The following is a 14,269-nucleotide window of genomic DNA, read 5'->3' on the forward strand; positions in this document are numbered from 1 at the left end:
TTATGAAAAGTGACACCAGAGAGCTTGCTCTCTCTGTCTCTCTCCCCCGCCCCATACCATGCACCAAAGAAAGGTAAGGTAGCTGTTTGCAAGCCAGGAACCTTGATCTTGGACTTCCAGCCTCCAGATCTGTGAGAAAATGAATTTTAAGTCACCCAGTCTGTGGTTTTTTGTTTTTTTTTTGCGGTACACGGGCCTCTCACTGTTGCGGCCTCTCCCGTTGCGGAGCACAGGCTCTGGACGTGCAGTCTCAGCGGCCATGGCTCACGGGCCCAGCCGCGCCGCGGCATGTGGGATCCTCCCGGACGGTGGCAGGAACCCGTGTCCCCTGCATCGGTAGGCGGACTCTCAACCACTGCGCCACCAGGGAAGCCCCAGTCTGTGGTATTTTGTCATGGTAGCTGGAGCTAATAACCCTCCAAAAGACAGATAAGAGCACTTCCTTCCAGGACACACCAGAGAGGTCAGTCTTGGTAGGAAAAGGAGTGGAGAGAAATCTAGAGGTTGAGACCTGACTGGAAAGGCAGGCCAGAGATGGGTGCTTCAGCTGGGGATAGTGATGGTGATAGTGGGATTTCCTGAGCAGTGGGAGGCAGCAGAGGGAGCTGGGTATCCAGAGGAGACAGAGAAGTTGCCAAGAGAGAAGGCACTGAGGACAACTTTACACCTTCTTTATGAGTTTGCTTGTGAATCACCTCGTCAGGAGGCACAGAGTAGTTGCTCAATAAACCTTTGGGTAAACACACCAATTCCTTTGGACATGGATTTGCTCTGGCACGTTGCTTATTTGTCGTATATGCAGAATGGTAAGTGTATCCAGTAACTATTTTAGTCTTGTTAGTTTAGGCTTTCAAGAATAAAATCTTTATTACCCAGGAGTACCAAATAGGGAGATTTCTTCCCATCAAAGCCTATATTTAAATAATTTCCTCCTCCTTTTAGATGAGATAGTTACTGGAATATTTTTCTTCTAAGTTGACTTACTTTGTCAACAGTGGGCTACAGAAAAAAATAATTTCTTTTCGTTGAAGTGTCCAGTATCTTGATTGTGATAAAAGTAGATCACGGTGGAATCCTAATGATAAATTGATTATGGGTAAATACCCATAATCAGTGAAGATCTCTGCAAGCTTTGATTAGATTAATATCCACCACCTCTCGTCTCTCCTTCGCCCCTTGGCCTAGTAAAATTTGCCTGCATCTCCTACCTTATATTCTTACATATTTGTAAAATTTAGAGAATGGTGCTTGGTATGAATGATGTGGGGCTCAGGTCCTTCACAATATACTTGTAATACCGGTCTTGTTATCCCTATTGTACAGCTAAAAATTAAAGGAGAACTCCTGTGGAGTATGACTTAGAGACCCTGGACTGCTGATCAGAATCTTTACTCTTTTCTAAATATACAGCCAAACATCTTGTCTCATTGAGTCCTCTCTTTACGAGAGCCATTACATTTGGAATTTTGAACACACCTTATTCCATGGTTTACTCATGGCATTTTCCTTAATATTTTGGAAACATAATCTAACTTTGAACTAAAAGCCACTGATCAAAATCTACAAGTAACATTATGTGGCAAATAATGCCTGGGCTAAATATAAAAGCAGAGTACCTTCAGAAAACTGAGCCATTCTTCTCATAGGTAAACCAAAAAGAGTCTTCATAAAACGTTTTGTGTGGCACCAGAAATTGGTGCTGGCTGATTAAACAGGAAAGGAGTTTATTATGTAAATATTTATGGGAGAACCAGCTCGAAGCTAAGAGGCTGGGGATGACGTCCAACTACAGGCTGCAGAACAGGCTTGCAGAGCTTAACCACAGCCTTCACTGCTCTTACCCCTGCCCCCCACTGCTGTTTCTGCAGCATGAGTTTGGCTCCTATTTTTTAAAAATTTATTTTATTGAAGTATAATTGACTTACATGCGTTAATTTCTGCTGTACAGCAAAGTGATTCAGTTATATATACATGTTCTTTTTTTAAATTTTAATTTAATAATCCCACATATTTTCCACCTAAACTTAAAAAAAATAATTTATTTTGGTGACGTTGAGCCTTTGTGGCTGTGCTTGCGCTTTCTCTAGTTGTGGTGAGCAGGGGCTACTCTTCGTTGCAGTGGCTTCTCTTTGTTGTGGAGCACGGGCTCTAGGTGAGCAGGCTTCAGTAGTTGTGGCACGTGGGCTCAGTAGTTGTGGCTCGTGGGCTCTGGAGAGCAGGCTCAGTAGTTGTGGCGCATGGGCTTAGTGGCTCCGTGGCATGTGGATCTTCCCAGACTGGGGCTCAAACTCATGTCCCCTGCATTGGCAGGCGGATTCTTAACCACTGTGCCACCAGTGAAGTCCCTATATCTATATATGCTCTTTTTTATATTCTTTTCCATTATGGTTTATTACAGGATATTGAATATAGTTCCCTGGGCTGTAAGTAGGACCTTGTTGTTTATCCATTGTATATATAATAGTTTGCACCTGCTAAGCCCAAACTCCCAATTCATCCCTCCCCCATGGCAACCACAAATCTGTTTTCTATGCCTGTGAGTCTGTTTCTGATTCATAGATAAGTTCATTTGTGTTATATTTTAGATTCCACACATAAGTGATATCATATGGTATTTGTCTTTCTCTGTCTGACTTACTTCACTTGGTATGACAATCTCTAGGTCCATCCATGTTGCTGCAAATGGCATTATCTCATTTTTTTTAATATAGCTGAGTAATATTCCATTGCATATATATGTACCACATCTTCTTTATCCATTCCTCTGTTGATGGACACTTAGGTTGTTTCTGTGTCTTGGCTATTGCGAATAGTGCTGCTATGAACATAGGGGTGCGTGTATCTTAGTTTTGTCTGGTTGGCTGCTATTTTTGCCACCATATGGATTCTGTGTAGTGCCTCCTTCCTCAAGTTGCTCACTTCTTCTTTTTATTTAAAAAAATTTTTCCTATATGGATTTTTAAAAACAAATTGTTATGAACATATGAGATCTACCCTGAACACATTTTTAAGTGTATAATCCAGTATTGTTAACTGTAGGCATGATGTGGTAAACAGATCTCGAGAGCTTATCTTATGTAACTGAATTATTATTTAGGACAGCCTAAGTCACATGCTTGTATTCTGTAAATGACATTGGGCTTATTTCTGGGTTCCATCTTGGGAAGACAGGATTCTTAAGACTTCATATTCCCTGGACGTGGCAAAGGCATTCTAAGGTGCCAGCCATACAAAAATTATAATAAACAGCCGGTACGGTTTAATGTTTATAAAACTAGGATCCAAATGGTTCATTCTCAAATAATGTATATTCATATATTCAAATGAATATGGCCCAGTAATTTCAAAGCCTTTTTGAATACCCCAAAAGCCATATATAATCTTCAGCAATGATTCTTAAAATTCCTTCTTTACTCTTCTGTCCATCATCCTACAAAGTGCAGCTGCCCTGAACCTCCTGCCTTCAAAGTCCCTGGGAAAGTCCCCATTTGTCTAAGGAGGCTTCTGCTCCGCTTCTGCTTTCCTCTCCTTTCTTCCCAATTCCCCATCGCAAAAGCTTAAGAACACAAGAACGGGTCTACCGGGCTTCCCTGGTGGCGCAGTGGTTGGGAGTCCACCTGCCGATGCAGGGGACACGGGTTCGTGCCCCGGTCCGGGAGGATCCCATATGCTGCCGCGGAGCGGCTGGGCCCGTGAGCCATGGCCGCTGAGCCTGCGCGTCCGGAGCCTGTGCTCCAGGACGGGAGAGGCCACAGCAGTGAGAGGCCCGCATACCGCAAAAAAAAAAAAAAAAAAAAAAGAACGGGCCTACCAAGGAGGATCTCACCTTGGAGGGAGGCAGAGAAATGAGATTAAGACAGGCGAATCTAGAATTCTCTTTTGCCCTTAAAAGAAGAAGAATGGATCCAGGCATAAGAGAAACACTTTTAGTAGTGATACTTAAAAAATACTTGGAATACTTAACTGGTTAACAAAATATGCAGATTGCTATACGATCTGTGGTTGAAATTGCTGACTGTGACTCAAAGTCGTCTATATAAAAGCAGCTTAGCTAAAGATGATAAAAGGAACAGACCCCCAAGCATTTTAAAGGAAAACTAAAGGCTAGTATTCATGAGTCTAAAAAAAATTAATTTGATTTCAAGTTCCCGGTACAGAATTATTTCTTTAATTAACAGTAATTCAGTTACTATTATTGTCACAAAAAATTGATTGATTCTTGGACATTCCTGGTTAGCTCGGCGCCACCTCTTCGGGCTCCTCATGTATCTCCCATGATAGTTGGTGCCAGGTGCAGTGACGCTTACTTCAAATATTCTTTTACGAAATTCTGTTGACCCTGGCACAAAGCCATTAAAGTGTCTATTCCTGTCTGCTGCTCTACCAAATGAAAACCTTACACTAGATTTCAGACCAATATTGCTTTAGATAGACAGTTGGATCTGAATACAGCCAGCAACACAATTTCTGCTGAGCAGATATCAGATAGCCTCCCTTACAACATTGAATACATCTTTAAATTACTGAAGAATTCTACCTAGGATAGCAGGGATCTGTACTTCTGCCAGAAGCATAGCTGTAATAGAAATTCAGTAACTGAACCTAACACCAGGCATTTGGTTGTTTCAAAGTATTTCCTCCAGAGCATGTACACTGAATTGCTGGCTCATTTTCATGGAGGGGCTGGGTGTTCCTGTTACCTTTTAATTCTTGCCAACTGGAGAAGCATTTACTCTTGGGTCAGTTTAAAACTTAGAACACTGTTTCACTGTTCTGTGGGAAGCTGTCCTCTTAGGTGAACTCATAAATTATAAGGTGAATAGTACTCCAGAGTTTATACGCTATAAAATCTTGAGTTATTTGATATGCTTCTCTCCCCAGGCCTGGGCTGTTAGAACAAGCATGGATGCCCAGGGCAGAAACTCCCATAGGGCATCCACTGGGGAAAGAGGAGGTAGTCCTAAAAGTCATAACTGCAAAAACATGGTGGGGGGATTGGTGGCACATTGGAAATGAAGAGCTAAGAGTCTGATTTAGAAGAACTTCAAGTTGCCTGTATTTTCATGTGCGTTGTTCAAATGTCTTAGCAGTTCTCATTGCAGTTTGTTTTGTGAAATATATTAGGTATTCAGTGTAGCTGTTTTCAGGTTTATTATGCAGGATTCTGATTCATAAAAATATTCCATTAAATGCAATCGCTCAGGTAATTACTTTGCTTTATCTACAGCATACTTTAATTAACGTGGCACAGAATTCTGATTTAATCAATTAGATTTGATCTAGTATAACTTAGTTGTAAATACATTTTATGATGCAGCAGCCCTAAACCATTATCGGGAACTAAGGTAATATACAACCCCACCTAAAATGAACAAATTTCCCATGTTAAGTAAGTCATCATTTGAATTACAATTTTAGTATTTAAAAAAGTAAACTATAGATAGTGGATCATTCTATTTCCATTAATAGTCTATTAAAAACAATCTCATTGGGAGTGTTAGAACTTAAATGTTTTATTTGCATCTATTCCCTGACAGCCTTGAGAACAAAAGATTAAACTCAAGCAAGATTCACCACTTTTTTTTTTTTTTTTAATTTTTTTGGCTGCATCACCCAGTTCCCTGACCAGGGATTGAACCTGGGGCGCAGCCGTGAAAGCCCGGAATCCTAACCCCTAGGCCACCAGGGAACTCCCAAGAGTCACCACTTTTTGGCTCTGTAAACAGACTCATTAACATCAGTATCTCAGGATATTTATTCACTGTTCTGGGGTGAGTTTTGCCTCCCCCCACAAAAGATATGTTGAAGTTCTAACTCCCCCAGTACTTCGGAATGCAACCTTATTCATGGACATAGGGTCACTGCAGATGGAACCAGTTGAGGTCATACTGAAGTAGGGTGGGTCCCCAATCCAATATGGCTGGTGGCCTTATAAGAAGACCACCATGTGACGATACAGACACGTACAGGGAGAAGACCATGTGAGAGGAAGGCCGAGTTTGAAGTTACGTAGCTGTAAGCCAAGGAACACTGGTGATTTCTGGCAACCAACCAGAAACTAAGAGGCAAGGAAGGATTCTCCTTCAGGTTTCAGAAGGAGCATGGTCCTGCTGACACCTTGATTTTGGACTGCTGTCCTCTTAGAACCGTGAGACCACAGATTTCTGTCATTTTAAGCCCCCCAGTTTGTGATGCTTTGTTTCGGCAGACCTTGGAAATGAAAACACTCACTAAAGCCAAGCTGAGAGCTACAACTCGGCATAACCAGAACTTACAAAATTACTGTTAATAAAAGTGAGGCATGAGGGATGTATCTTGTCAAACTATTTTTAATAGTTTTTAGCTTGAAGTTAACTTTTACATTCCTTAGCAAGTATAGACATAAACCTAACACATTTTGTCTCCAGCACCTCCTCATGCACAGCACCTAGCAGAGTGCCTTGAACACAAATCACCCAACAGTATGTTTTGTAGCTTAGTTTAAAGAGATTAAGAATGAAAATAGCCTATAAATATTAAAATACCCACGTATAGAACTTGAGCTGTAAAATATAGTGTTACTGAAATGTGAGAATAAGCACTGAAAAGAATTTACATGAGGTTCCTCAAGGCAAAATTTCATCTTGACTCTATTTGTGGATAATAAAATATATAGCCAGCTAGTTTGTGGATCATTCAGATTCTATATTTTCTGTCGCCCTTGTTTTCACTTTGAAAAAATTACTTTTAGCACCTATGCTATGTGAAGGGCAGGGATAAATAAGCAAGTTTAAGTTCTTGATATTAACTTGCTAACAGATCTTATTGCAGAGGGTATAGAATAGGTAGGAGTTTAAAATACAATGAAAGGGCTTCCCTGGTGGTGCAGTGGTTGGGAGTCTGCCTGCCGATGCGGGGGGCGTGGGTTCGTGCCCTGGTCCGGGAAGATCCCACATGCTGTGGAGCGGCTGGGCCCGTGAGCCATGGCCACTGAGCCTGCGCGTCCGGAGCCTGTGCTCCGCAACGGGAGAGGCCACAACAGTGAGAGGCCCGTGTACTGCAAAAAAAAAAAAAAAAAAAAAGAAATGAATTTTGGGGATTATCTGTAAATTCTTTTTTTCTCCCTGAATATTCAAGAATTGACTCCTGTTTGGTTGTTACAGGAGTGACAGTGTTTGGAAAGGCATCAAAAGACAGGAGCAAAGGATCTGGACACAGCTAACAGAGCAGGGGCCACACGGCACACTCCCAGTCAAGGGAAAATTTTCCTCAGGGGTCCATGAAGGCCGCCAGATGACTCTAGTTGATTGTGTGCATCTTTGCCAGGTCCTTTGAGAAGCAGCCTCTTCCCATTCTTGGGGGTCTTCATAAGCCTCTGGCCCTCCTGGTTGTTTCTGGACACTTTAGCCTTCACCTGTTCTGTGGGTAGAAATAAGTAGTATAAAACAACTCCCAAAGCCAGATCATTTCTGAGCATTTACTGCCAGATGGGATGAATTGAAGTTTAAATTCCCAGGTGTAGTATCCCTTAGCAGGACTAAGCCTCAAACCTCCGTGAGATCCATTCCTGCAAATGTATAAGAGGGACTACAAGATAAATTAGATTTGTAAAACATAGACAAAACTAATATTTCCTGGTTGTCTACTATAGTTTAGGTTCTGTGCTATGCATTCCACAGATAACCTTATTTAATCTTTTAAATTTAATTTTGATCTTTTAATTGAAACAATGTACATTTTATAAACATCAGAAAGATTGGGTGGTGAGTAGTTGGGAGTTTTTTTAAAAGGAATATACTTCATGATATTTTTCATAATTTAAAAACAGTCAAATAATATGACTAGGCTTATATTAAAAGCAGCAGTCCCCTGCTCCATCCTTCCTAACTCCCAGGTCCCTCTTATTAGCCAGTAATTCTTAATCATTAAAATTAGGTCTTCTAGTACTTACTTTCTTATTTTGAAATAACATACAGATACTGCTTTTTTGTTTGTTTTAGATGTTGTTTATTGACTTATTATGGCAGATGAGGATGTAACTATCCCCCCTCCTCTCACATACATTTACTTCTTTCTATCCTTCTCATATTTACATCACAGTTTTTGGTTAAATCAGTATTTAGGGCTGACATGTTAACTATATACATGTTATTTATAGGTAATCACATAGTAGGCTATATTTCTTCTCTTGTATAACTCATTGTTTTCACCAGACTTAACAATTGCCTTTTTAAATTTTTATTCTTTTTGGTTTGTTTGGTTTCTGTGCTTTTATTACTAACTCATCCTTAAATGTTTGATATAAGTAAATTGCCTTGAATGTGTTTCAGTGTTCTGGTTCATATTTATTTCGGAGAACTTCATCTAAAGTCTTTAGTTTTCTTCCTCCTATTTCAAGTTAGTTCTCTAAAGCTGGCATATGCTGTTAGTGGGACTTTTTCCTTCACCATTATCTTGAGTTTTTTTTTAATGGAGAGGTAAATTATAATTTTATATATTTTTAAACTGAGGTATAGTTAATTTAGTGTTGTGTTTCAAGTGTACAGCAAAGTGATTTAGTTATATATCTATTCTTTTCCAGATTGTTTATCTTGAGATTTTTTTCATTCCTTTCTCCTATGTTGAATTTCCTGTTTTCTGGGGTTCTACAGCTTTCTCTTAGTTTATACCCTCATTTTGGTAGAGCATATCCTTCAGGAGTTTCCAGAGAAAGGTAAATATCTAGGACCTCAGTTGTTTTGTTCTGTTTTTTGCGGTACGCGGGCCTCTCACTGCCGCGGCCTCTCCCGTTGTGGAGCGCAGGCTCAGCGGCCATGGCTCACGAGCCCAGCCGCTCCACGGCATGTGGGATCCTCCCAGACCGGGGCACGAACCCGTGTCCCCTGAATCAGCAGGCGGACTCTCAACCATTGTGCCACCAGGGAAGCCCTAGGACCTCAGTTTTATGAAAATGTCTATATTCTATCCTAACATTTCATTGATTGGGTATTGATTTTTAGGACAGAATTTTCCCTCAAACCTCTAAAGGCATTTCTCCATCATCTTCAAGCTTCAGTGGTGCTGTTGAGAAGTTTCACGCTACTCTGGTCCTCATTTCCTTGTGATCATTTCTTTTTCTTTCTGGAACTTTTTAGGCTCATATCTTTATCCTGGTGTTCATAAAGTGTTTTGGTCAGATAAATCCTCTGAGAGGATTTGCTTCTACCAAATACTTAGAGGATATAACCAATCTGGGATTAATCAGAATTAAATTCTTGGCTAGAGGTTTATCAGACCATCTAGGTGATCTGAATTTGTGCCACAAACCTGGGTGAGGGCTGACTTGTGGTTCCAAATTCTCAGTGGCAATTTCTCCCCTCTCTACGCTTGCCAAAATCTGAAATGGTCAGTTTTCCTTGTGGTCCATTGGAAGTAGTATGGGGGTTTATTTGCAGTTTGCCCTGACACCGAAGGATTAGCACTTTGGAATCCCAGAATTCTGGTAGGAGGAGAATCTGCTGTTAGACTTCCCACCTTGGACTAGTTAGTGTTGGGCTTTGTTCTCATGCCCATTCTCCAAAACGCTGTGAAAATCAGTCTGCACTTAGTTGATTTGACAAACGCTCTTGAGATAACAGAGTATCTCTTACCTTTCTAGGACCCTGCCGTCACTCAATGCCTGACCTGGGATTTCCTTACTTCTTTGTCCGATGTTTTAAAGATGATTTTAAAAAGTTACGTTTTGTCCAGAAATTTTAGTTATTTCCAGCAGTCCAGATACTCATCCTGTCATATTCCTGGAAATGGGAGTCTATATCATCTTTTTAAGCCTCAGTTTCTTCATCTGAAAAATGGGGATGATAATAGTATCCACCTCATAGTATTTCAGGAATTGGTGAGATTGTTAATAAGTATGAAGCTCTTAACACTGTGTGGCTTTTCCTCTTTTTTTTTTAAGTGGCATTCTCAAAGTATAAATAGAAGTGCTCTTCCATGCTACATTTTTATAGGTGTTTGGTGCACTAATGCCAGGGGATGATGTAAATAATCTGAGGTCTTATTAAGTTGTATATTTATTATATTAAGAAATATAGCTCTTTCCATTCCAAAAATCTTCATTTTACATGGAAACCAAGCGAGTAAACATCATTAGTAGCCTAGATCTTTTTATAAAATTAAAAAAATTTTTATTTTATTTATTTTTGGCTGTGTTGGGTCTTTGTTGCTGCACGTGGGCTTTGTTGCAGTGGGGGCTATTCTTTGTTGCGGTGCATGGGCTTCTCATTGTGGTGGCTTCGCGGGCTCTAGAGCGCAGGCTCAGTAGTTGTGGTGCATGGGCTTAGTTGCTCTGCGGCATGTGGGATCTTCCTGGACCAGGGCTCGAACCTGTGTCCCCTGCATTGGCAGGCGGATTCTTAACCACTGCACCACCAAGGAAGCCCCAGTAGCCTAGATCTTAATTGAGAATATGAGATTTATTGAAGTGGAATCCTCAATATGTACATTTCTTGAGACCAAAGAACTAGAAAATCTCCCCTCCCCACTTAATCAAATAAGACTCTAAAGGGGCAGAAAATGGATGCCTTCTCTTACAACAAACTAGGTTATACTCTAATTTTTTTTCCACCATTTTTTATTGCCACAGAGAGTTGAACTGCATGAGAAGATCCTTTTAAAGTCCCCAGATAAGTTCGCTCTCAGTAATCGCCCTTCTCTTTAAAAACAATTTGCACCCACTGCCGAGCAGCTCTTGTGAAGAACCAGCTCTCTCTGGAGGTTGACTTGCCCCTTGGGGCATCTCAGGGACACTTCTTTAGTAGGTGCATTGTGATATTCTTCACAGCCAGCATGGTTTCTGTACAGGTGGGTTTGATGAGCATCTCTGGGAGTAAAAAGCCAAAATGCCCAGTGTCACGTAGTTCAAAAGCAAATGTGTAGGGTATTCCATTCTTGTAGGCCCAATCCATTGAGTTACCAGAGCTCACATCTAAAAGTTAAAAAAAAAAAAAAAAAAAAAAAAAAAGTCAGCTTCACTAAAGAGTCTGCATAATTTTCAAAATGTATATATAGTACTTGCTTACTAAGCTGTACTAAACCTTTCCAATTAAATACCCTTTCAACAAGAGCAGTTTAAGCTGAGTTCCTTAGCATCAGGCTCATGGAACTTACAAATCATACCTGTTATCATCATAAATCATCCCAGCCACCTTCAGTCTGGGTCTTGCCTCTGCCAGTTATGGAAACTTTGTTCTGTGAGGAGCTAGTCTAAGTAGTAATGCTCTTCTAGAATGATGACCTCACTTTCTTAGCTGCAACTCCAATATCATTTCTCTCCACCTTCACTTTATTCACCAATAAACATAATCACACTGTGGACTTTTTTTCTTCTCACTCAGTTCTCCTTTTCTAAGGTCTAGAATATTGAAATTCTGATCCCAGGAAACCTCTTTTCTTCTTCTCGCCCCATTTTTTCACGCCTGATGAACTTGTTCTTTGCCTTTACTTATTACAGTTTCCAGACTTCCCCCGGGCTGCTTATAATTTCATTGAACTCTCTAGGTGGGCATGGTTAATTACTCCACTGAATTTCTCACCACACCCTTTGTCTAGTCCTTTTCAGCTTTTGTTTTGCTAATTCTCAATCCCTAGTCCAGTTTCTCTGTTTTCTCCCTCACAAGGTAGGTGGAGAAAGTGTTTGTTGGAAATTCGTGCTCATCTCTGTGGTGCTTCTCCATTACCAGTGGTGCTCTGGGCTCCTTTTTCTAGACCTTCACTTACAGAACCTTTCTCATTCTCTTCGGGTCCTGCCCCTCACTTTACCGCTGTCGCCATACTCATCGTGGGTAGTTAGCCCATCACCTCCTCTGCTTACATCGCAATCCTGACTTGTCTCCTTCTAGCTCAGGAAGAAATGCTGCTCGTCTTTTACACTTGGTGTGGTTTGATCCCATTTGTTGTCTTCTCTAGGACTCTGTTTCTTAGTAAACCTCCCCCCAAGCCCACCTTGCATCTTGCATTTTGGACACCAAAACGTCCAAGCACTGCTGTCCTGTAGCACTTCCTTCTCATGACCCTATTACATACCATCTTCTTTCTCTTCTTCCGTTTGGTTTAGAACTCAAAAGAGGATCTATGTATGTTGCCTCTGTATCCTCAACCGCTTTCTGTCTGGTTCTTGCCTCTACCAGGCTGTGAAACCTTTGTTCTTGAAGGTCACCCATGACAGCAGGCCTAATCTCCTTTTTTGTTTTTCTTTCCCCTCAGATCTCACGTTCAACCTCTCAGCAGCATTTAACCTAGCTGACAATCCATTCTGGTAACTCTCGCCTTCTGGCTCCTTTGACCTTACATGCTCCAGCTTTTCAGCACAGAGTTGAAAGTGCAGGTGCTTTCGGGCTTGGGCTATGTCTGATCCCGGCACCTGCCGTGACTCTCTGTGCCTCAGTCTCCCCTTTGAAAAAGGGATCATAATACTTACTGCATAGGGTTGTTGCAAAAATTGAATAATGTGCTCAGGATATATTAGATGTTATTGTTGTGCATCTTTACACCCCAAAGTGCCTAGTATGCAGTTTTTAGCCTAACATGCTTTTAATAATTAATTAATAAATGAATGAATTTTCATAGAAGACTCTTTCCATACGTTTCTCCCTGCAATATATATGATCCAGCCTGACATAACACCATTTTATTATTTAAAAAATTTCCCACTCAAATGATACCACTTTTTAATGCTGTTTTTGCCAGTTAGAGATAGAATTATGTGATGATGACAATTAAATGACTCTGCTGTTTCCCAGGCCCCCCTTGCTTCAGTTGGAGACAGAAGGTAGGCTGTGGCTTCATTGTCCCTCTGAGTTAGATTCACTGGAACTGCAAATAGTAGTCATAGTAGCCAAAGTCAAAGACAATATTTGCCAACACTTACATCATAGTGATATGACAGCCTCATTTCTATGGTAACAGGTTGTTCTTGGTAAATATAATACTATGACTGTGCCTTGATACCAAGCTGAAAAGGTGAACTGAGAGTAAGATTTAAAAAAAAATTAATGTCTTTAGGTTTTTAATATATATTCTGTTGGCATTAACTGGTAATGTGATTTTTTAAAACACTACATTTTCCCCTTTCAAGGTGGCTCTATTAAAAAACAGTTGTAAAAAGGTCAGCATTAGACCAATGATCATGAACTTAAGAAAAATCCTCTGATACTTAAGACGTTACCATTACTAGGATAAACTTATATGATAAACAGTGTTAATTAACAAACCAAGCATTTCTGCTGAAGGCTGAAGAAAGTGAGTGATTAGGAATATAATGATGGGTAAGTTAAAGAAATCAAGGAGAAATTTGCTACCTCACTCAAAAGTATAATCAGATGTCACTATGTATACATATATATGTAATGTGTGTATATACCTTCATATGCATGCGTAGACATTCACAGAGTACTAACTACCATACGATCACGGCAAGCTCCTGGAACGCCGCTAGACATTCAGAAATATATGATTTCTCACTAGATTTTTCAAGTCATATAGTCAATGAATTTTAGAGTTTGAAAGGCCATGAGAAATGATCTAGTCCAATTCCTTATTTAACAGTTATGGAAACTGAAGCCCAGGACTCATATCTTTGTCAGGATTACATCTAACTAGTGGCAGAATTAAGACTAGAATCCACTTCTCCTGGTTCTTTGTCCAAGTCCTTTCCATATACCTGGTGGCTCTTTATTTCATATGAAATAAGAAATATTTTAATTACCTTTCAAGGGGAAATTCAGTTGAAGGTGTTATGTAAGAAACAGAATTTCATAACAAGAATGGTAGAAGGAAAGGATAAAAGGGAAGCTCCTTCAAGGGCTCAAACATTACATCATTATCTTCTCAAGGCCCATTTCTACCTTTGCAGTAGTTACAACTGCTTAAGGAGCCCATTTTCATACTTTGCACTGTCATAAGATCTCAATTCAACCTTGTAGTCTTTACTACATGCTTAGTATATTCTCTGCTTAGGATTTTTTCAATTGGTACAGTGATTTCTGTCAAGCAGGGTAAAACTAATCAGACATGAACTCCCTCCATCTTCCTTGGCTAATTTGGTAGTCAAAATTTTCACTTTAGGGGGGAACACATTTTCTGGGTTTTTTTGAGGGGGGTCATTACACAGGATATTGGTTCAAGAGATAATTCCAACACAGCATCCATAGGAAACTTACACAATGTGCTGGAAGCAGGCCCGTATCGATACTGTACGCCGTATACCGACTGAAGCGCGTTCACAGCTTTATGAGCTGCAGATTCCTGTGAG

General features: G+C 40.4%; 1 protein-coding gene across 1 annotated transcript in view; it reads right to left on the bottom strand.

The window, feature by feature from the left end:
• Positions 1-10,757: 10,757 nt before the first annotated feature.
• Positions 10,758-14,269, bottom strand: part of CPA6 (carboxypeptidase A6) — a 266,531-nt gene continuing 263,019 nt past the window's right edge. The window contains exons 10-11 of the mRNA XM_060116340.1: positions 14,178-14,262; positions 10,758-10,945 (exon numbers count right to left, since the gene is read on the bottom strand). Coding sequence (XP_059972323.1) covers positions 10,758-10,945; positions 14,178-14,262 — 273 coding nt within the window. The remainder of the gene's footprint in view (positions 10,946-14,177; positions 14,263-14,269) is intronic.

The sequence above is a fragment of the Mesoplodon densirostris genome, chromosome 13 (genome assembly GCF_025265405.1).
Source record: "Mesoplodon densirostris isolate mMesDen1 chromosome 13, mMesDen1 primary haplotype, whole genome shotgun sequence".
Taxonomy (NCBI): domain Eukaryota; kingdom Metazoa; phylum Chordata; class Mammalia; order Artiodactyla; family Ziphiidae; genus Mesoplodon; species Mesoplodon densirostris.